This window comes from Centruroides sculpturatus, unplaced genomic scaffold (genome assembly GCF_000671375.1).
Source record: "Centruroides sculpturatus isolate CEXI.00-Female unplaced genomic scaffold, Cexi_2.0 scaffold481, whole genome shotgun sequence".
Lineage (NCBI taxonomy): Eukaryota > Metazoa > Arthropoda > Arachnida > Scorpiones > Buthidae > Centruroides > Centruroides sculpturatus.
The window spans coordinates 109,273-132,430 of NW_019384715.1; the positions used below are offsets into that span (position 1 = coordinate 109,273).

Sequence of the window (23,158 nt, forward strand, 5' to 3'; positions counted from 1 at the left end):
TTCTTCGAAGGGTTTATTTATTTTACAATGATAACACTGTTTTATTTAATAAGAAAAAAATTTGTTCAATATCTTGCTTCATAAAAAAATTTAATATAAAAAAATATCAGACTTATCAACCCAACTATTAAATGAATCAGGATATTCTAACCACTTAACTAAATATTTAGTTTCTTTCTTTTTAATTATTTTTTCTATCTTATAAACTTTATTCTTTTTATCATATTTCACTAACTCATTTTCACAAAAAGTTCCTTTAATATCTTCATTATTTAAATCTTTGATTCGATAAGTATTGGGATCTGTCTTCAAGACTTCAGATATTATAAATATTTTCTCTGTGAAGGAGGGTAAATAACCTCTCTTAAATGGTTGTTTATATATAGATATTCTAACTGTATCACCTACTTTATATTTTGGTGGATTAAGAATATTTTCAGCTTTAAACAAATTTTCATAAACTTTCGATTAAATATTTTCTACACTTGCTTCTACAGGAGTCATTTTTATTGATCTATGATAAGAGTTATTATAATTTTGAATTAATTTATCTGAAACATCTATTCATTTTTTAGAGTTGTTAGCAGTAAAATATTTCCACATTTTCGTTTTTAGAGTTCTATTAAATCTTTCGCCTACTGAGCATTTTATTTCTATATTTTCTGTAGTAAACCAATGAATATTATTATCTTTGAACAACTGTTTGCGTTACTTTATTGATAAACTCAGTTCCTTTATCCGTTTGTAACTTCTCTGGCTTTCTTTCCTTAAATATTTTAGCAAATGCTTTGGATATTTCTTCACCCTTTTTCTTTTTAATTGGAATAGCCCAAGCGTATTTACTACATACAGTAGACCCCCTATAACGCGAGTTCCTATAACGTAAATTCCTATAACGCGGCAAAAAATTGCGACAATATTCGTATAAAGACGCTAATAGGGACGCGTAAAACGCGGTAAAACGTCATCGCCAACTCGTCGTCGCAGACGAGCAGCCGAACTACTTTCCTTTATCCAGTGCCACGCCACGGAGAGTTTAGGCGGGTAAGTTGAGTTTACTATCATCTGTACAGTATTATATATAAATTAGGTACTGTACATATAATTATATATTAATTATATATAAATTCGAATAATGTTATGATCCATACCAACGTTACCAATCTGAATTATAAAGTTACAATATCTGTATTTCACTTTGGTTACCACATATTAAATTATATCTAGAACAACAAGTTAATTTTAATAGCGTATTTCTAAATCCCTCATCGGATATAGAAATTAATTGGTGTTCTGTTAGATTAATTAAAAGTAACGTTCAAAATTATTCTAACGGTACAATAATTGTAAATACAACCACAGATGAAATCAGAAATATTTTTGTAATTCCACAATATCAAGAAAAGAAAAACAATCAGAATCAAAATAATATGATATTCTATAACTTAGATATTATGAGATGTTGGTTAAGAATTAATAACGATAAATATCCACCAGATTATAATGTTAGTTTTAAATCTGGAGAATTAGATTATTCCAAATATTATTCTGATTTGTTAGCAGCGAAATTAAATACCAATAACACAGAGTCTGGTTGTTTAGTAAGTTATACAAACTATGGGAGACTGTATCCTATAATTTATTTCGATGTTTCAAATTATTCCTTTTATAATAATGTTGATAATTTGAAAGTTGAATTCTTTTGGCAATTGAGAGAAACACCTGCTAAATCATATAGATTTTATTTCATTTTAGTCGAAAAAAGAAAAGGATTTATGAATATGTACAACAGGACTTATGAAACCATTAAAACTTTGAAGTAATTAAATGGCTTGGTTTCTTTTTGGTCATTATTATGATGAAGTAAAAGAAGGTCTTCCTGATCCTCCGGGTAATGGATTCAAATTAACGAATGATGGAAATTATGATATGGAAAATAAGATCTTAAAATATTGCAAACATTTAATAGATAAAAACTATGCTGCAACCAAGAGATATATTGATAATAAATTAAAATTAATCAATGAATTAAATAAAGATTTTCAAACTTTTGCTAAAGAAAATGCTAATTAATTAAAAATATTAGAAGAAGATCACATAACAGATAAAACTAATTCAGAAAAAAATATTAATGATTTAAATTTAAGCGTTGATAATTTCATAACAAAAACGGGAGAAATTCTTCTATCATTAGATAGTAGATATCTGAAAATAAATAATGTGTTTTCAATGCAAAAAATAAAAGAATTGGTAATGTTAATGATCTAATGGAAGACAAAAATGTTGTGAAGAAAACATGTTTAAAGAATAATGCTTTATCCATAAATGATGAGGATGTGTTTGATGGAAGAAATAAAAAAATAATAATAAATGTATAACAACCTACATTTAACTTTGATGCTGCCACTAAATTTTATGTAGATAATCGCACCTTTACTCTTAGTCAAGTTGATACAAAAGACAACAATACACTTTCAAGAACAGAAAATGAATTATATGTACATCCCGCTGTTTTCTTGAAAAATGATTTTTATAATTCTGACAATAAAAGAATAACTAATTTAAAAAATCTAATTAATGACACGGATGCAGTTACAAAATCATATCTCAAAAATTATTTCAAAATTAACCATTCATTGATCTTAAGAGGTTTTCTGAATTTAACAAAAGACATACAATTTTATTTTACCTTAGGCGATCTTCCTATTGATGACAGAGATTTTGCAAAATCATAGAAAATGTCTTAAAAAATATGAAAAAAATGTGTTAAAATCTAATTGTTTCATTAATAAAATTTATTTTACATCTGAAATAGTAATATCTTATTTATCTGTGAGTATATTTATCAATAAAAAATTAGCATTTTCTTTTAAAAAAGAGAGAGAAGAAACATATATAGTCATAAATGAAACTATTCCATTCAATATGAGATATAATTACAGTTAAACAGATAGAAAAAAATCTAACCCATGACCTTGAGAATTTCTCATATAAATATAATTAAAATATTATTTCAATATTTATAAATTATATTGATTAATTTTTTCCAATATAAATGGAGACATCAAAGAGAATAAACAATATTAAAAAATTTCAAAATACTCCAACAAAGAAATTAAACGAGTTGGAAATTGATTATGAATAAACAATTATTTATTTAAAAACAATATTAACACGCTTTGGTGATAAAAACTTAGTAGTTCTAAAAGATAGAGAATAGAATGAATTTCAAGTTTTTCTTCCTGATCGATTTAACTATAAATTAAGGGATTAAGATTTAGATGAGATGAGTAATTTTAAATTTGTGTACAGGGGTATGAGAGATTGTGAAAATAAGTATAAAGCTCATATTATTGAGTTTGTTTGACTTTTTTTATATTTACTTTTTTGTAATACATCACTTTAAATAAATAACATAAGGAATCAATGAGATTTCATCAGTGTTATTTTTTTGTTTATATTCAGTGAATTTTACTATTGATTTTGGTTAAATTCATTTAATATTAAAGACCTTAAATTTTTCAGGCAGAACTCTCATTATTATACTACTTCAGGTAATGATAATTAGAGTCATAAGTATGTTTAAATGTGTTCGTTTAAACGTTTTCGTTTAGTTTTCATAATTTCTAAGATTGATTTACAAAATTGTTTACTTGAATTTACGAACGAAAAGATTATTTCAGTGCATTTGACATTTTTCCGTCTGAGATCGTTTTGTGCTAGCTTACATATTACACACAAATATACAGTATTATAATTTAATGAAAAATCGATAATTGCCTAATTTAAACTGTTTTCTATCCTCTCGTAATTTTTAACAATAAAATTCTATTTTCCACTATTCTTATTTTGCAGATGCAAATGTAGATCGTTATTCTCTCATGACGTTTCGTATCCTAATTGGCTGCTGGATCCTAATCGCATTTGTCTTGACATCGGCATACGTCGGCACATTGCCATCTTTCATGGTTAATCCTGGAACTGAATCCATTCCTCAGACATTTCAAGAATTGATTCAGTCAGTAAAAGCGGGACGATACAACATCACTTTCTTCCAAGAGGGCGATGAATGTCGTTATTTTGATCGATGTTTTTTAAACGTATGTAGCATTTTATTACAAATAGTTATACTTATAAATTTAAAATACAAAATTATTCAAAACTAAATGATGAATGTAAGTTGGGTGTGAATTTAGGTTTAGAATTCGCGAATAAATAAAGAGTAGTAATTGTTTTGTTACATTAATACTGTCGGATGATAGGATCATGTAAGAACACGATTTCCACTTTTTTTGAACTGGTAACAGTGGCTGTTGCAAAAAGAGGGTTGAGGAAGCGACCGTTGGATTTTAAATGAGTGGCCGCTGATTGGTAGGCAGATCATCACACCACCAATGGACCTCCAACAGAGGAGCAAATCGCTGATTGGTTAAGAATCGTAACATATTGCATATACGCGTATTGCCATGGCCAGTAATCGCTGATTGGTCGTTTATCCCGCTTTCGACGGCTATAAATAATAATTTTTCTTAACGCCCATTAACGAGATAAGCCGTAATTTTCTTCGCATTCTTCCAAGTACTGCCCAGGAAGGCGGCGGTCGATCCTCAACGCCCCCTAAATTTGTCTTGGAATATAAAAAGCACTTTCAGATCTCTACAATGCCCACCGATGGGAAATAATTATTTCATTGCGAAGCACTGAATTAAATGATAAAAGTAGTAAAATCTTAAAATAATGAGCCCAGTTTTCTGGAACAAATTTATACAAAAAGCAAATTTTCATAAATAAAACCGCTAAAATATTTTCAATATATCAACCGATCAAATATGCAATTCACTGAAAGGAGGATGGTAAGCCGAGACGAATTCTAGCAATATTAAGTCATGAATGAAAGGCAAGTTGAATATTCTGGTAAAACAGTAAAATTGTAAAAAATACATTGTTAAAACAACGACTTTACTAAAGTACTTTTACGACTTTACTGTTTTACTAGAACCTCAGTTTATTGTTATGTTATTGTATCAACGTTACCGGTTTTAATGGAAAATCTTGTTTGATCGCGTGCTTAGTCTTTCAATTAACGTTCAACGCATCGAATCCACATGTCAAATGTAAGTCCACATTCTTTGTTCATTTCTCTCAATCACGGTCTGTCTATAAAAATTGTTTATCTCCTATTAATTTCGTAGCAAAAAAGCTGATCAGGGACTCCATGTCCGCAATGCATTCTGTAAATAAAATAGTGTCTTTCTAAATGTAATTTGATGTCCTGTGGTGGTGTAATAAGTCTAGAGATAAAGTAAAGTTAATCTTAGCGCTTATAAGCCACACAAAATTATTGTTTTTATTTTATATTTATCAGAGTAACCATTGTAAATATCCCAGCTGATTACACAGTTACAAAACTGTGCAAAATACTGCTTACAGTTAGTTCACACTTCAGATAAATATAATATCTTAAAAATAATTATAATTAAGTATGTTTCTACATAATAATTTGAACATTATTATGTTGCAATAGTAAGTTAGTTTTTCTATATAAATGTTAAATTTTCTGTGTGTACTTTTATTTACATGAATTTTATTTATTTATATATTTCTGTAGTACTTTATCCAAAAAAGTGTAATTAAAAATGATGTGATCGAAATCTTCAATGAAAACGTTCAAAATTGTGGGGAGACGGGTGAGAAACCAATTCCAAAACTACTTAATGGAACTCACGCCCTACTGGCAACAAAAGAAAGAATTGAATTGAGCCTGACCAAATGGGAAAAAGAAAAGGTCTTCGTTTCAGAAGACATACTTTTTACAAAATTCCAGTTCATACAAATCAATTTAGTGAGAGTGAATTATGCTGCCAAAGTCGCAAAAAAGTAAGTATGAAAAATGTGTTTTTAATCACTCACAATTTTTCAGTGGAAAATGCCATTGAACATTGTTAGTTACACTCTGTCTGTGGAATAAATCGACTAGAGAGCTTCCAATCAGCTAACTCCCTTATGATTTTAGCGCTTTAGCTTAATGTATCTGGTAATATACGGTATTAATTTTATTTTCCTTTACTAGATGACAGAACGATTTCAACTGCAAATGGCACTGAACCTGGAGAAAGGTCCTAAATGCGTCATACAGTTCGAAAGTGTGATCAAAACGAGTTTCATAACGTTTACGAGTCTAAATATGTTTTTATAATGCGAATTCCATATAATTAAAAAATTAACCGTAAATTTTGTAGCTTAACACCAGTGATCGCAACTATGTTCGTGTAAACAAATCCTGCGATTCCACTGTGGCAATACCATTCTGAACGAATATACAATGCATAATGAAGAAAAACCTATGAAAATTGTATCAGAGTTAATTCAGTCATACGTAGCATGTCAACGCCTTGTTTACTTACGTAGAAATGTGTACAATGAACTTGATCATGCTGTAAACAACATAGGCTACTCTGAAAGTTTTATAGCAAAAGATTAACTATACATTTTACAATGTTTGATTTTGTCTCTTGAAAAATACACGCTAAATCTCTGGCTATTTCTTATTGAAAGAAACATGTTAATTCATACAATGGTAATTCATGTAATTATAAATAGCAAAAGAGTCTTCCTATATTTCTACTTCAGGTATATCTTATGCAATATTTATATTAACAATACAAATGAACTGCATTGTTCCTCAATACGTGCGAAGGACTGATACCGGAACGTTCCACATATGCCATACTCCTTATACCTTTAATTAACTCTCGTATTGATAATGACATAAATGAAAACTTAAACTTGTATATAAAGGTATATATTATTTAAAACATTATTATATTAAAGTTTCCTTTATCCAAATTTTAAATTTTTGTGTATTAAATTTATTTTCTAAGTGTTCGCTTGCTTAAGTTTCATTCACTATCCAACTATGATTCACCCTGCAATGACATATTTTTTAAAACTATTCTTGTGTAAATACAAACTAAAAAACAGCTTTTATTTTCATACTAAAATAATTTAAGTAACTAAATTACCTAATATACTATATTAGTGATGTAATTTTTTTTAATTTATACATANAAACAATTCTAAACAAGTAAATTAATAGTTTACCAGACAATAAATTGTTGATATAAACATATTGCCTGTTCTTTAAGCTTAATAAAAAGCGTCATAAATAAAAAATAATATATATTTATAGGCCGATTTTGTTACACTATTACATCATGTAATGTTAATAGTTTACCAGACAATAAATTGTTGATATAAACATATTGCCTGTTCTTTAAGCTTAATAAAAAGCGTCATAAAAGTTTAATAATATATATTTATATTTTACAGGGTAAATCTTATTGAACAAAGTGGATTATCTCAGAAAATTTATACAGACGTGCTTGAAGCAAAAAGAAGAAGCAACTTCCACAATTATAAGGCAATTAATACTAATGATGAAGAACCTCTGAAAATCGATGATATTATGGGTCTACTGTATTTATTAGCAACAGGGTACTTGATTTCCTTTGTAGTATTTCTTACAGAAATTCTAGTAAAGAATATAAAAAAGTTAATGTAATATGGTCGCTGTTTATTTAATTTCTATATATAACGTCCCTTTAATCTCAAAAAAGACTTGTTTGGTAACGGTCTCATAGCATTTCTGGTTAGAAAATTACAACTTTATTTCAAAAATTTAAATCATATTATACACCAGATTATATAAATGCATTTCGGGTTGGTGTACGTTTACAACTTTCTTCAGTGCTTTTTGAAAAAAAAAAAAAAAAAAACATTATGATTAGTGACACGACATTACTCAAATATGGAGAAAAATATTTTTACACAACAAACACATACGAAATAAAGACACAAATTAAAATTTTTTCTTACAAGTGAAGTGCTGTATTGTATATTATATCTTATTGTAATTTGGAAATATTAAATTAGCAATTATATTCTTAACACCTGTAACTTAATATTAAACATACCGACAAATGGTGTTATCTATTATAAATCTAATTTATCCAATACAGTACAAAAAGTCATAGACTGTGCTATCATTACAATGTTTAACGTGTTGAAACGCCTCTATTTAATATAAACTTAATTTTTAACTTTTTAAATTCAATTTCTTTATTTTTATTATCTGATATTTTTGTATATATGTTTTTTAAATTTATAATTTAGGAATTCTTTTTTATAATTTCTGGAATATATGAATGACAGTTGATTGTTTTATTGACATTACATGTTTTCTTGTATGTTGTAAGGTAAATTTATCACGCTTATTTATTATAGTTGAATCTAAGTAATTAATTTGTCAATTTTTTCCCTCTTCTATATCAGACTGAATATTCTCGTTGGTATTGTTTATGATATTAATGCTAATTTTTCCATCTATTATTTTATTATTGTATATTAGTAAATAATCATTAGTACATTTCCTTACTAGTTCTATACCGAGGTTATATTTATATTTCCACTTTTATTTTTCATAACTAATTCTACTAATTTTGGTCCCTTCTTTCACCCACACTGATGCTGTCAACCTTTCTATAGATATCTTTTTTAACTTGAAATTAATTATTTTTATATGCAAATTGTTTTAAGTCAATTTTACTTTTATTTACATTACGTTTAGGAGAAATTTTTAGATGGAAATTAATGTTTTATACCATTAAATTTTATGGAATTTTTTGTTTTAAACCACAACGATTTATATTTTTCATATAATATAGTGAATTGTTATGTATTTCGTGGAAAATACAAATGTAGAAATAGAATTTTTAATATGTGTTTGTTGTGTAAAATATTTTTTCTCCATATTTGAGTAATGTCGTGTCCCTAATCATAATTTCGTTTTTTCGAACAGCACTGAAGAGGAGCTGTAAACTTTCATTAACCCAAAATGTATTTATATTATCTGGTGTATAATATGATTTCAATTTGTTAAATACAGTCGTAATTTTCTAAGCAAAAATGCAGCGAGACGGTCTACCAAACAAGCTTTTTTTTTATTAAAGGAACGTTATATATGGATACATAAAAGAGATTACAAAAGAAAACGTAGAGTGAGGCCGTTCAATATTGTTAATTAATATTTAATCATATTTAAAAGTTTAGGTAATGTTGCTAATTTTAGAATTTTTAATTAACTTTATACTTAAAAGTTAATTTTATGTGTAATCTTGAAAAAAAAAGTTTAATGCTCGCTTATTAGAGGTGTCCATTATTCGATATCAACACGTGATTAGTCTCATGTATTTATCGGTCGCTGATTATATGCTTTCGATTTTCGTATTAATCATCATCGAACTTGTGTTTTATTACGGAAAAATCTACTTATCTCGCAGAAAGTTAAAGAACTTTGGAAATTCTTTGCGTTTAAAAATAGGAATATTTCTCAAAAGAAACAAAAATTAGATCTATACTTTATAATATCGATATAATAATCAATATTGTGCATTTCTAAACATTTATAAGTATTTGTAGTGTAAACGTGTATTTAAAAATTATTTATTTCAATAAATTTTTAAACTGTTCGATTAAATTAAAGTTTTAGTACAGTTTTTCTTGTAAGACAACAATGATTCAGTGTATGCTCTTTCCGTTAATACTGTTCATAAAATGCTAATAACTGTTTTTATATTATTGTTCTATATTTTAAATATTACCAAATTGTACTATAGTAGATAGAAGTGGCCCACTAGTGGCCGAGTGAATATTCACTGAACACTGTTAGTTGATCGTGGATTCACATCTCACCAACGGGTTGACCGCGTGAAGTTTTCCGGGTTTTCTTCACGTATATAAAACCTGAATAGGGGTCAGCTTTCCAAGAAAGTCCTCCCGGAAGGCAATTATATCAAAGGCACTTGTAAATAAAAACTCGTACTCTTATGCGTTACTGAATTTTAACGATACTGTGTTTTATTTGTCTTAGAATATCACCGTAGTTGTCATTTCATTGATAACGGTGTATGCGTTAATCAAGTTAACTACTATAATTCTAAATACTAGTTACAAGTTAAATACTATAATTCTAAAATACAGGCTATATATGTAGTACATTTTGTAAAAGCATACTATGTACGTTACTGTTGTTAGTAATGATATACGTGTAATTTATGTTGTAATGTTGCAAAATATGTATTTGCTATGTTAAATAAAATCAAATAATATGCAATGATGACAGTTTTGATAGTTTTATTTGTATACCCTGAAAATGTAGTCCTAAAATGTCTGTATGTTTTCAGAGTTTTGTTTATTAACATCATTTCCACAATAATTATAAATATTATTTTCGTAAAAATTACGCTGTAGTCCGTTTACTTCTAAATTAGTACATGGCTAGAAGAGACACGGTTGCCTTTTTTTTTAATATATCTTTCCGCAGTTTCTAATTTTTCTAACATGACAGGTCGAAAATAGTTTTACAGTAAGAGTTTCGAATACCTATTTACCAGATCAGTTAATTAAATTCTTGTAATCGATTTCCATCTGAATGCTTCATTCCTATCGGTCAGCCATACGCAGGTTGTGGCCGTCCTTTTCAGAACAAAACTAGAACGTCGGACGTCGAGCTACGCCACCTGGCGATTTTAAAACGTTGATAATGGCGTTCGCTACGTCTAGCATGGTAAGTAGGAGATCGGTTTAAACTTTAGTTTTTGGTCTTCGGGGATAAAATTATGACATATTTTATTAAAATAATGATTATTTAATTATTTATGAATAACATTGTAAAGAAACCGACGTTTCAGTGTCTTAATATTAAAAATGTAAAATACCTACGTGGTCATTTTTTCTTCGATCGTCGTGTACAAGCCGGAGAAGTAAAATTTGGGACACAATCGATCTGATTTTTTAAGAACATCATTGCATGCTGAACAAACATATGCTTATTCAATTCAAAATGTACGTTTTTAAATTATTAGAGAGGTTGTGGCCGGCGTTTTTAACCCGAAAACATGTACGTCAGACGTTCAGCGCCGCTTTCCTATAAGCCTAGAAATTTGACAATGATGTTTGGATAGTCAGTAGAATGATGCTCAACATTTCAAACACCATTGCCAAACTTGTCGGTCTTTAGGAAAGCGACGTTGAACGTCCGACGTACACGTTTTCGCGTTGAAAACGTCGGCCGCAACCTCTTTATTATCTGTACGTGTTAAATAAATTACTAAAGAGTTGCCTTCTAAATAAAAGAAACTAGCAAATACAGTCAATAAATAGTACAGTAGACCTCGAAAACTCGGCACTCGATAACCTGGCACTCCGGATAACTCGGCGAAACCTTGGCAGGGCAAAAAAAATCCTTAGTATATTAATTTTCATTATAGACGCTTTATGCCTCATAAAGTATTTTTTTGAGGTCTGTCTTATCAGGTAAATTACTGTACACAGTGTATTCATTAATTTTCATTTTCATGTAGTAAAGGCTCTATGCCTTTCATAAAGGACGTACTTTTCCTTTGTTTAAGGGTATTTGGGCAGTTTATTCTCTGTTGTATTCTCAAGTAAACAATACATACAAGTACAGTACAGTATTTTCTGAGGAAACACTCGTATTTATTTTTTTAACCCCATTCCCGATAACCCGGCATTTTCACAAACTCGGCCACTCTTCAGTTTATATTAGAGCGAGTTTTTCGACGCTCTACTGTACTATATTTTAACTAATTAATATTCAAGCTTAAATACGTTACATATAACAAACCAGAGATAACAGAGACAACATAGTAAATGCTAGTCGGGGGTACATGTCTAAGCAACGTATTTGTCACGTTCGGTGTTTTCATGTATCTAATTCTAAATTAAACATAATTTCATATAAAAAGTTACTTCGAGTGGCACATTTCACAAGTGTTGTATTTTCAGCAAAGAAAACAAATTTGAAAAATAATTCTTATTAAAGATTTATACGAAATATCCTTTACGCTAACGGATAGCTCTAACCTTTTAATGTTGAATAAAAAAGTTATTGAAAGTCTCGAAACTTTCTAACTTCTGTTAGAATGTGACGTTAAAAATTAAATCTAATATAAATAAATAAACAAATTGACGTAATTACCTGTTACAAATCAGTAATGAGTTAAAATTTATGAATATTTTTAATTAAAATTTTAATTGCATATATGTTTTATGTCATATGCAATTAAAGTAACAACGAAGTTCATTAATTGCTGCGTGACGTTATGAAACTTTGTTCTCGAATGTTTACGATAAATATTATTTATAAAATAAATGCCATTTCCATAAAAAAAAAAAAAAGTTATATTAACGTTTTATAAACTTTCAGAGATAACGATAGCATTTTTCGGCCTTTTCGATTACTGGTGAGTATCTTTAGGTGTTTGTAGATGGGCATAGCTCGATCTCGCCGTTACGTCGCCACGGACAAAAAGAAAAATTACTGCTCCTTAAGAATATATATATATATATATATATATATATATTTAAAAATATATTTATATATATATTAATCTAAAATCGGTGATTTATAAATTTTAACTAAACGTTTATTATAAATTCAACTAAATATATTAATAAAGTATTCAATTCATTCATCATAGTTTTANAATAAAGATCTTTATTTGCGGCCGACGTCTTTATTTAAATATATATATATATATATATTTAAATAAAGATACGTATTTGTTCTATTTTCAATAAAAATCAAATCATTTTATTTAAATTTTAATAAAAGTATATATTTAGAAAGAAACGTTTAACATAACATTGATAATTAAGCAGTACAAAACAGTAAAAATTAATTAAGAAATATCTTTACCTAACCACAAATTGTCAACTATATAATTTTTTACATTTTAAAATACTATTAAAATGTATTACTGCACAATAAAAATGTCATTATTTTGAAAATGAAACGAGGTAACATCAACACTGCTAAAATCTCAAAAATCTATTTTCTTACTTATAGTTCTGCAAACTTTCTTATTGCATCTTTTAAATTTATTCGATCGTCAGTTTAATGCTCAATGCCAACATGGCAAACCATAAAGACGATTTTGTGTAGTATTCGAACGTAAAAAGTTTTTAATTAATTTTGACTTAGAGAAACTTTTTTCGTCACTTGCTACAGTTATTGGTATCGTTAGAAATATTCTTAACCTCTATTGTTTAATACAATTCAAGAAATTTGAGGCCTCGTCTCTTATTAAATTATCAGTATGTTAGTTTTCGTAAATTCACAGCAAAGCGTCGTATACATTTCCCAAATGAAATCTCTAAGGGTTTAAGGTCGCTATCCTACTTTCCCATCTAATGTCAATCGATTGTTTCAAATTTAAACCTTAAACATGTTTTAAAAGTATTGCCCATCGTAAAGGAGATGCCGAAAAAATAAATATATTTTTTGGACCGTGTTTAAGATATTAGCAGCTTCCAAGGATGTTTTTGCCATATCATTAACAACAAGATTAAAAGAGTGGCTACTACACGGAACGTAGAATGTTCGCGAATTATATTGTTTAATTCTAGATTGCACTCCTGTTTTATCTACCGTCATATTGGATCCGTTGTCATATCATTGCTCTCTGATATCCTGCAAATTTAAATACAAGTTCTCCAGTTATAATATCAGACATTTGTTTTCGTGTGGATCTTTCGACTGGTAAGAATCCTATAAAGGTTTCATTAATTTTAATTTTAACATCAGCGTCAAAGCTATTGATTCAAACATATCTGATTACAAGAGTAATTTGCTCTACCTTACTAATGTCAGGAGTACAGTGTAAAATTATACAAAAACATTTTGATTTATTAATTTCATCAATATATGTTATGAGACTTTACACTTTGAGGAAAAGGATCTATTATCTCGTTATGTATATTTTTTCCGACATAGTGAGTATTAGTGTATTCTTTTTTTAGCCCTCTACAGACGTGCTCATCCATAATGCGATCAAATTGAAATAGCAACTTAACTATTTTTAAGAAATTACCGTTTTTATACTCAAACAACTTGTCGCTTGTACCTTGAAAATTCAGATTACTTTTACCAAGCATTTTATTAATTGCTACGATTCTTAGAAACACCTCGTTCCAATGATTTATTTCGGCATTAATTAATAATTCTTTGAGAGGCCGCAACTATAGTTTTACAACACTAACCTTAGGTTCATTTCTAGCTATGATTTTTGAAAATTTCCTGCTCTTTTAAAGTTTCGCCGAGATGGTTCCAAGTTTTGAAACCATCCTTTGAAAAAGAACTAACTATACAGCCGAAAATTTCGCAACAGAAGCAGTAAACGCAGTTTTGCGAAAGAGAGTACACTAGCCAGTGTCGTAAAACTTGCTCTCCATTGCTTAAAATTCGAGTACAGTATAATAATTTACGCTAAAATCTCGACCAGTGTCATAGGATATAAATTTATAATTATGCAATGGTTTAGGTTAGGCATGGCCAACATACGGCCCGCGGGTCGGATGTGGCCCGTGTAATAGATTTATGTGGCTCGCGATTAATCTATCAATATTAGCTACTCAATAATCGAGAATAGATCGGTGAAAAAATTCTAATGCCTAAAAGAAGAAATATAAAAAAGGTCAACAACTCGCTGTCTGGTTAGAGTTAAATAAACTTGAAATTTTCTATTAATTAATCGAGTATTCAACACATGAATATTTTTCTCATACTTACAGCCAAAATGGCGCCCCTAAACTTTGGCGCTCCGGATAAATGTCCGGGTTGCGAACCCCTAGAGTGGGCCCTGTTTTCTGATAAGATCAGGAGTTCCCAATAGACAATATACTAGTAAACGCGCGATATGAAAGGATGATTTTAAATTTTCATTTGCTGCCAAATTGGATGAAGTTTTATTAGATGAATATGGTGGAAACCTCACATCCAATGATCTTGGAAACTATAACTAAGGTTCAATCTTTCTAGATTTAATTTACGACGTTAAACGTGTAACTTCTAAAGGGCATACATCAAACGAATTGTATGATAACGAATGTTACTCTATGATAAAAAATCTCTGGTAGTTATTTTAAAAAGTAAAAAAATTAAGTACGGATGAAAGTTATGCTTTATATAAAAATTATTTGAAAGAATGTTAATTATTATGTGAAAATAAAACAAGTCTTATTTTTGGAACGTAAATAGTAGATTTCATTCTGGAATATTAGTAATCTTTCTAGAAAATAATTAATATTTAATACGTAAATGTTCATTGAGTAATTCAAGAATTTCTTTGGAAAAATGGTTCAATTATTTTGCTAGAAAATTTTCTAGGGAACGATGTTTACTTATTAACGACGACAAATTGTCCATGGAGATGTATAAAGTGTTTCCGATAGAAACAGAATGTTTTACAGATTATACACTGAAAGAGCTATAAGGGGCTATTAAGAAGGGTGGAAGACGATCAGCCAGAGATTAATGGTGTTTTAATAATCAGCTTTTACAAATGGTCTCGAATTGGAAGTATCATTTTCGTATTCTGTACTATTTTCACAAGCCTAAAATTATAATATACGCAAGGCTAAAACTTCAATGAGTTCAGTATGGCTTATTCTTCCAAGTGCTAAAATTAATTTTGCTTATATCAATGTTACTTTGTTCGATGATTTCTTCTGTATTACTTTAGGATGCTCCTGTACAGGCAATTACTTATTACGATAAACTGTAAATTGTCCTTGCTTTATATCTTCAAAGAATTTTTCTGTTATACCATAAAATTTCAGCTTACATGTTACGTTTGGATTTTGGTGTTTCTAGAATATTTGTAATAAAAATAAAATCAATAGTTTCATTTTGAATCAGAATTTTGAAACTATATGATAAAAGTTATGTTAAATAAGCGTATAAAAATTGTATAAATTGTGTACAACGATGGATAATTCTACATACAATTGGTGGTTGGCGTTGAAAGATTTGCTAGATCGACACGGTTTCTTTCCTACTGTTGTCTTAAGATCCTCATTTAATCGCAAGCTATCAAATGTTAAATGTATGAGTGTGCTGTAAATAAACTACACAAGATAATTGGTCTTTGCTGGTAAAAAAGTAAACATTCTCAGTTATATCGTATTGTTAAAACAACTTTTATGTGTCATAATTATTTATTTATGGACATAAACTATCATGCAAAACGTTTAATATTGCAAATTCGATGTGGTCAAAATAATATTTTGACAAATAATAAATCGTGAGAAATTTTGTACTGAATATGCAAAAGTATGAGACTTGAAATCATGTATTTTTTCAATGTATAAAACTTCAGGCAAGTAGGAAAAAGTATTAGATAAGATTTAAATCTTGGAACTCTACTGACTTCGGTTTTGTGTTTTATTTTGTTATACCATATATTAATATACAGTATTAATTTTGTTGCACTACCCTCAGCTCTATGTAATGAAGTAAGGTTCAAACAATAAAGAATTATTATTATTATTTTGTTAGAAAGTTGTAAACACTCTCTCGGAATCCGAAAAAGTAGAATAGCCTCACCAAATAAGAATTTGAATAGTCATTGCTCTGTATAATTTTATATTTAATCGCATATAACCGTGTACTGTATAATATCTATGCATATCTTACATTTAGAATATATTAAACTTTACTTGTTTTGTTAAATCTGTTAACCTGTATTTACTTGTCTCCTATCGACTTTCCTACCGCGCTTCTCACTCGTTCTGTTTAAAACCCTTCTATTTAAAGCTACCTAGTTACCGGGTTTTTCGAACCCCTGCCGAATAAATAGAATTTAGGAAACGGCCCAGTAGCCCGCGGCTTCTCACAATAAAATATTAATGTATAATAATTTAATATGGTTAAACACTTGTCGCAATAGATAGACTATGTTTCAGTGCAACAGTAATTATTTATATAATTTATTTCTCGTGCAGAATTTCGGTATATAAGCAATTATATTTAAAAATCGAATATTGTTTTTCGAAAATAGTAATGCCGTACGGATCTAACTTCTCTGTTAAATTTCACATGTGTCAAAAATTATTTTCAGTCGAAGTCTTAGTTGAGTAAATTGACGTCAATTACTTGCTTTAAGATAAAAATCTAGTCTATGTGCGCAAATAAATGACATTGACGGTGACGTCAAAGGAAACTTTTCATTTACGCAAGAATAGACTATAACAATGGATATGAATAAATTCTGCATAATTTATGCCTTCATATTTCCTGTAAAAATAATTTGTTTTAAATTTCTGTTTTAAAAACTTACAATTTATCTAAAGATATAAGTCTATTTCTGTTAGAAAACGGTAGAAAATTCTCTTGTAATTTAAGTATTACGTAAAATACTATGAAATATTTACGTATATTCTAATTAGATGTAATGACGAAATGTCACAAACAATTTTTAATTATTGTTTATATAAATGAAGATATGTAATTAAATTTATAATATATTTTCTTCGATATATCGAATTTCATAAATATTAGCTGCAAACATCAGTAAATACAAAACACTATATCTTATTTTGGATCGTTTACAACAAAAAGTAGGAAAGTTGAGCAATAGTATTTTCACTTTCCTTGATGTTATCTATTAATGAAAGCAGGCACGATAAGGAAAACAAGTGATTTTTCATTATTTTTACAGTCTTCGATTAGAATTCATAAAACGTAGAAACATACAAATATTTCTTGACTTTTTTGTGTGTATAAATCGTTACTGTGTGTTTGAGGTTGAATAGACAAACCTCCTAACAAAATTCTGGAAATTTTCTAGAAAATAGCTGAGAAATTATTAGAATTCAAACTGGATGAATCTAAATATGTAAAAATTTTGTGATACGTTATATCTTTATTAATTTTCATAATTTCTTTTTGTTATTTATTACACCGCTGAAAGAAAAAAAAGCTGTCTCAGAAAGATGAATAACAAATGCACAAGATTACAGTTTCTATGAAAAAATTATTAAAAACTCTGTTTATTTAAAAATATTTTTTATGCTATGCTAAAATCTTATCTTGTTAATACTGAATACATTCCTGTTCGTGCTACATTAAAAATTAAGTCACGTAACATAAATTCGCTCAATTATTATACTGAAATAAGTTGACGTTTATCACATATGCGAAAAGTACATATGTTTTTTTTTTCTAAAAAAAGTTGTTGTTTCTAAAAAATGCAGTAGATAAGAATTCCGCTAAAAAAACTCAATTATAATGTAATAAATTATGCATTTTTAGTTGTGGAATGTAGCATATAAGTGTGGGGACAAATTCTAAACATATAGGTCTTTTGGGAAACATTTACTCTACGTTTTCGTCTATTATTTTTATATAACAAAAGAAATTGATGAAGACGTGTTTTTTCAATTCTCCACGTGCTGATATTTCCAGAACCCAAAAGTAAAAAAAATTACGTGAATATATATCTGTGTGTGTGTGTGTGTTTAAGTATTCACTTCGTTAATTATTTATGGATACAGTGAAGATTAAAAAATAAATAACGATTCATAAATAACGACACCCACTATATCCTGATATTCTCGACCTTTCTACCAAAATTTAATGACATCGAAGCCCACGCATATATACAGGTAATACTTCCTACTTGATCATGTGATACATAAGGATAAAGTCGAGTTTTCAAGTAATATGAAAAAGAAAACTGTAACAATAAGGAAAAGGTAAGGGTATGATATACGTTATTTCCTGTATAAATTGAGAATATTAAATATATAAAAAAACAACTGTGTTTGACTGTTATAATTAAGGTAGTTTCCCAGTCATTTAGGCATTTCCCAATAACGAATCCAGACTACAAATTCGAATAAAATTAATTTCTATGCTAGATGGAGGGTATTAGAATAAGTATGGAAGCTCTTACCGAAATTTTTGCCAGTAATTACAAGTGGGAGATACTTGCTATTATTTTTATAATATATATTGTGTATAAATCTCTAGTTAAGGGAAAGCAAGTTCTCGTTGGTTTTAAAGAAACCGAATTTTATTATTCTCTGATTGGATGGAAATTCGCATTTCAAATTCTCATACCCAGGATCGGTAAGTTAACGTTTTGTCAACTCGCATACAATAAATGACTTAAAACTTAAATGCTTGTAATATGTGTATAATAATTACGTCTGTGACAATGCAGATGATAAAATACAGCTTTGTTGTATTTTGTTTGTTGTTTGTTAAATTATGGCAATGTAACACTTGGGGGATACCTTCCGGAAGGTCTTCTTAAGAAAGTCTGGCCTTTATTTAGTCGTTACATGAGTGAAGAAAACACGGAAGACCTTACATGGTGCGAATCCACAACCAAACCCCTAGTGTTCAGAGTGCTTAGACCGATTGGCCACTAGTGGGTCTTGTTGTATTTTATCATCATCATGGTAATTTTGCTTTTTTTGTCATGCAATTTGCTTCTTATTTAAATAACTCTACTATTTAGTCATTCTAATAACATAATTTTCGTGTTTGTTAGAAATAAGTCGCCAGGTAAAAACATGATAATTTAACAAAGCTATAAGAAAAAAATCAGGCAACAAGTTGCTTAACTTTCGCAGCAACATTTGAAACTGCATCTCTTATGATACCTTTTATTTTTTAGTTTTATAAAATAGCCAGAAGCTTAAATTTGAGGAGATGAGTTTTATGAAAGAAATTGTAAATGCTAATAACTATTAAATGGATATTAAATCTGACCCTACTCGAGATACTACACTCGACCCTTTTATTTCCCCACCCCATTTACCGTTAACGATTAAAATATAATAGCATCAATCCCCTAACACACCAACCTCCATGTGAAACTTCCGAAATTTTCGACAAACAGCATAAGAGTTATTAAATTTAACACAGTATACAAAGTAGTGTCTCGAATATCTTAAACAATGGCAGGAAAAGTGGGATAACGGCACAACGGAAAGAACAACGCACATCTTTATCCTGAACATCAGTAGGAGACTTAAATGGAAACGTTTTGTTCGGAACTTCCTAATGACTCAGTTAAAATCACTAGTCATGGTAATTTTAAATCATACCTAAAGAGGTTCAATACAATAGCAGCGCTCAACTCATCGCGTAACCGGCCAGCCACCAATGGTAATTGTTAATTTGTACTAACTGCTTAGATCCACTACTACAGTCACAAGAATTTTTCTCTTTGCATTTTCTGTGCCTAGGAATAGACGCCTTTGTTGATACTCTGTTTTCCCACTATGTTTCTGGCCTATGCTGTCATTGTTGGAGTAAACAAAATGTACATTGTATGGTTGTAACATCTGTCTGTTCTAACTGTACAAATGTGTTATTGTGTTCGTTATATTGAATTTATGTTGATGTATTGATTACTTAGGTTTTTTATACTTCTATAATCAATTGCACAGAATGTGTAATTGTCCTGTTTTGTCACTTATATTCAGGTACATCTAATTGTATTCGTGTTTATTCTCTGCCATGTTCATACATTATTGCTCGCTGTGCATCAACTGCTGCCTGTTGTTATTGTACTTTCTGTAACCTGTCTCGCATCTTTACTGGATGCACCCAACTTGCATAATGTCTTATATTTCTTGTAACAGCAGTATTTTGTATATATTATTTCGGTTTCCCACTCAATAGTGCTATTGGCATATACTGTTGCTTTATATCTAAGCATCTTTATCTCTCATCCTGTTGTTCAATCCACTGTCGCGGGCGCTTATAACTGTAAAGGATATTAATTTGATTGTCTTATCATTATACTTCTTGATTGTATTGTCTTCATTTGCATTATCGTCCTCTCAATGTAAATACCAACTTCTTCATTTTGGTACACAAATTTTTAACCTATTTTTCTTGTAACAGCAACTGTTTGTCATCTATATTTTTGCCTTGTGTAACAATTGCATAATCGGTAAGCAATTGGCTTGTTTAGCTGTCATACCAGGCGCACCCTACTGTCATACTGTCGTCTCTATTTTGTATTTTGTGTTTTTTATTTGTAAACTTATTACATTGTTAATGAATGCGTTGCAGGTGCCATGGGCTCAAATCTTTAATCCACCACTCTGACCTACTTTCACCTCCTATTCTTCACTTTTCTTCTTACTTTATTATCTTTCTCCCCCAACCTCCAGGTCGTACTTTTCAGTGATACCTGAAGTACCCTCATTCTTTCTAAAAATACCTGTTACATATAACAGAGATGGAAAGTAAAGTGAAAAGTTACAAATGACTTCGTATCTACTATATTTACCTCATAAAGTCAAACATATGGGACAAGTAATTTCAGAAGGAGAAACGAAATTTCGGACAGTTTTTTTCAACTGTGGGCAAAAGGTGAACAAACTGAATGAGATTAAATACTTTCGCGGGTGGGAACATCAGAAATCTAAATTTTTAGATATTAACGAATAAAATGTTTTGAAGTTTTACAAGTGAAAAGCAGAAGAAACATAAAATTACATAGCGGATTTTGTTTACTATTGCACTTATAATTTGACAGTTGCATTGTTACTATATTGATTATATTAACAAATACGGAAAAAGATTTTTCTTACAGTCAGTCAGAAAATATTGAAAATACCAAACTGAATTTAAATTTCTGAAATAGTCGAAAGAATTTCTATAAAAATAATAAAACCTGTCTACCTAGTAACCTATTTATAATCTATTAATATGGTTTTTTGTATTAAAATTCGATACAAATAAAAGCTTTTTATATAGAAATTTTTCTTTCCAGGTTCGTCATTACAGTTTGTGGAAGTGTTGAATCACTCGTACGACAAAGAATATTTTCCTCTTAATTTTATAATTGTGAAATACTTGTTTTTGTATCGTCCGGATCATATTCAAGTAAGTTTCTAGAAAAATATTTGGAAACGGGAAGTGATGTCATATGATACAAATGAATGTCCTGCCCCAGTACAACTATAACAAACGGCCGAACTTCATAACAATTGTTTGATGACAATTAGAAAAATGATTGTTAATTAAACAGCGTAAAAATGTATTTTCGGTGTGAAAAGGTTAAAGATGCATTGTCAGTTGTGTTAGAGTGTTTTCTTTTGTTCGTAATTAGTAACAAATGGTTTCGATTGATAAAAACAAATTAAATTATATAATTATAACAACAAACACTCTAATTGTGAATGCTAAAAAAATTTGGCAAATCAAAAAGTTTCAAACCAATAAAGTATTTATTTTTTCAGGACTTAAAATTACCGCGAGCAAAGTTTAGAATAAGTTTTAGTCTCCAAGAGGCGCTCTGTTAGCTGTCCCCTCAAAACGGCATCAAAATCCAAACAGATTCTCGTACAATTTGCTGAGTTTAAATTTGAAGCTCTAGTGAAAAACTACTTATGCCGTGTTTACCACAAAGATCAAAACAGATGCCAAGAGGACAAAAGCATTGTACAAGACTTTTGTAGGAAATGGAAGCCACCTAAAACAACACCGGGGAGACATTCTTTCAAAAATTGACAGAGATCCGATCTTGCTGTCAAACATTCTGTTCTCAGATAATGCATTTTTTCGTTCTTTCATTGCTGTAAACATGCGTAATGTTCAAACGTCAGGATGGAATATTCTTCTCTGCATCGACAAATATGTGTTAAACAGTACATAATTTGATATTAATGGCACGAGAATCACTGTTAGAATATATAAAAACACGGTTTTACATGAGAAATATTTATCGTGTACAAAAAATCTCAACAATTAATTTTAAGTATTTGTAAATAGTATTTTAATTATTAGAGTAAGGTCAGTTTGACTTTTTATGTAAATGGTTTTATTAATTTTATTATTTACTGATGAAAATTCACACTTACAGTATTTATTTATTTTTAGACACTGCTAAGTGATTCCCAATGCATTAACAAATCCATCGCATATAAAGGATTTAAAGATTGGATTGGAGATTCTGTTTTCATGAGGTAATCATTAGGAACAATTCTCTCTCCATATTTAAAGTAATTTATTTTGTATAAAATAAATCATGTAATTTATAATCGAGACGGGTTGATAATAATAATAATAATAATAATAACTCTCCCGTGGTCACCACCTGGTCGTGGTGGGAGAGCCCAGTAGTTTTACAGATCCATAGGGCAATGCAGGCTGGAGCACAAGCTCCTGGTAGGGACACCCATGCCAGTAAGGTCTATGGGGAGAAATGAAGCTAAGAGTGACCACACACCCACATTCTGTGGAGATAATCATTATGGTAGTAACCAGATC

At 29.4% G+C, this 23,158-nt stretch overlaps 1 protein-coding gene across 1 annotated transcript in view; it reads left to right on the plus strand.

Annotated features, from left to right (window-relative positions):
* Positions 1–1,827: 1,827 nt before the first annotated feature.
* LOC111627907 (cytochrome P450 4C1-like) overlaps positions 1,828–23,158 on the plus strand; it is a 35,312-nt gene continuing 13,981 nt past the window's right edge. Inside the window, exons 1-7 of the mRNA XM_023371588.1 lie at positions 1,828–1,891; positions 3,510–3,554; positions 3,856–4,100; positions 5,609–5,877; positions 7,330–7,469; positions 21,660–21,772; positions 22,769–22,854. Of these exons, the coding sequence (XP_023227356.1) occupies positions 1,828–1,891; positions 3,510–3,554; positions 3,856–4,100; positions 5,609–5,877; positions 7,330–7,469; positions 21,660–21,772; positions 22,769–22,854 (962 nt within the window). The remainder of the gene's footprint in view (positions 1,892–3,509; positions 3,555–3,855; positions 4,101–5,608; positions 5,878–7,329; positions 7,470–21,659; positions 21,773–22,768; positions 22,855–23,158) is intronic.